This window comes from Octopus bimaculoides, chromosome 18 (assembly GCF_001194135.2).
Source record: "Octopus bimaculoides isolate UCB-OBI-ISO-001 chromosome 18, ASM119413v2, whole genome shotgun sequence".
Classification (NCBI taxonomy): domain Eukaryota; kingdom Metazoa; phylum Mollusca; class Cephalopoda; order Octopoda; family Octopodidae; genus Octopus; species Octopus bimaculoides.
This window is the reverse complement of record NC_068998.1, coordinates 49,882,844-49,883,726: the sequence shown is the minus strand read 5'-3', so window position 1 is coordinate 49,883,726 and position 883 is coordinate 49,882,844. Positions and strand designations below refer to the sequence as shown.

Sequence of the window (883 nt, the reverse complement as noted above, 5' to 3'; positions counted from 1 at the left end):
TATATATATATATATATATGCAATTTACAAAAGAACAAAAGCTGAAGATATGTGTATAAACAACAAGCAGGTGCATTAGTCTGACGCTCGGAAAACAGATCTTTTACGTTTCCAGCCTACGCTTTTCACTAGAAAGAAACACGAGGGAATTAACAGAGAGAATGCATGTATATATATATATATATATATATATAACCGGCTGAGGGAAGAGCAACTTACCGAAAAGAAGAAAAAATATGCAAATAAATTTTTTCATCGTAGATAAGATATTGTCGTTATTTAGTGTTGCCGTTTGCACTATGTAGAACTTTGTCACTCGAGTTTAAAATGATGTAACAGATAGTTATTTAATAAATATTATATTCTGTCGTTATTTATTGCATGTTGTTATATTATGACTGAAATAACTTGCCAGTTTAACCCATATGTAATACTCAGCATATTAAACTGTCTGCATATAAAAATGCACACATGTGTATCGGTACTTAGTACGATTTGGGAGTTCTTTATGTCTATGTAGCCAGGATCTGGATAGTGGTAAAGAGTTTGCCTCCTAATCCTATGTTTCCAGTTTCAGGCCTACTTCTTTGCATGTTGTGCTAGTGTACTCTACAACAGACTCATGCCGGTCCAAAACCTGCTGAGTGGATTCTGGTAAAAGGCGTGGAAGAAGATATATATATCAATATATATATATATATGTATAGTACTTGAAATTTGCAGAAAAGCAAAAGACGAAGACAGCCGTATGAACAAGAAACAGGTGTATTACTTTAACGCTCGGGTAGGTGATTCCCGTGCTGGTATGGGCTGGAATATTTGGATGCAAGAATATTTCTATTTATGTATAGCACTGTGTGTGTGTGTGTGTGTGTGTGTGTGT

General features: G+C 34.7%; 1 protein-coding gene across 2 annotated transcripts in view; it reads right to left on the bottom strand.

The window, feature by feature from the left end:
* Positions 1-314, bottom strand: part of LOC128249887 (uncharacterized) — a 24,894-nt gene extending 24,580 nt beyond the window's left edge. The window contains exon 1 of one of the 2 annotated variants that reach the window (XM_052974453.1): positions 220-314. Coding sequence is in view for 1 of the 2 variants with exons in the window: in XM_052974449.1 (XP_052830409.1) it covers positions 220-256 (37 nt within the window). In the remaining variant the exon portion in view is untranslated. The remainder of the gene's footprint in view (positions 1-219) is intronic. The other variant, XM_052974449.1, reaches the window with a different exon arrangement.
* Positions 315-883: the final 569 nt, after the last annotated feature.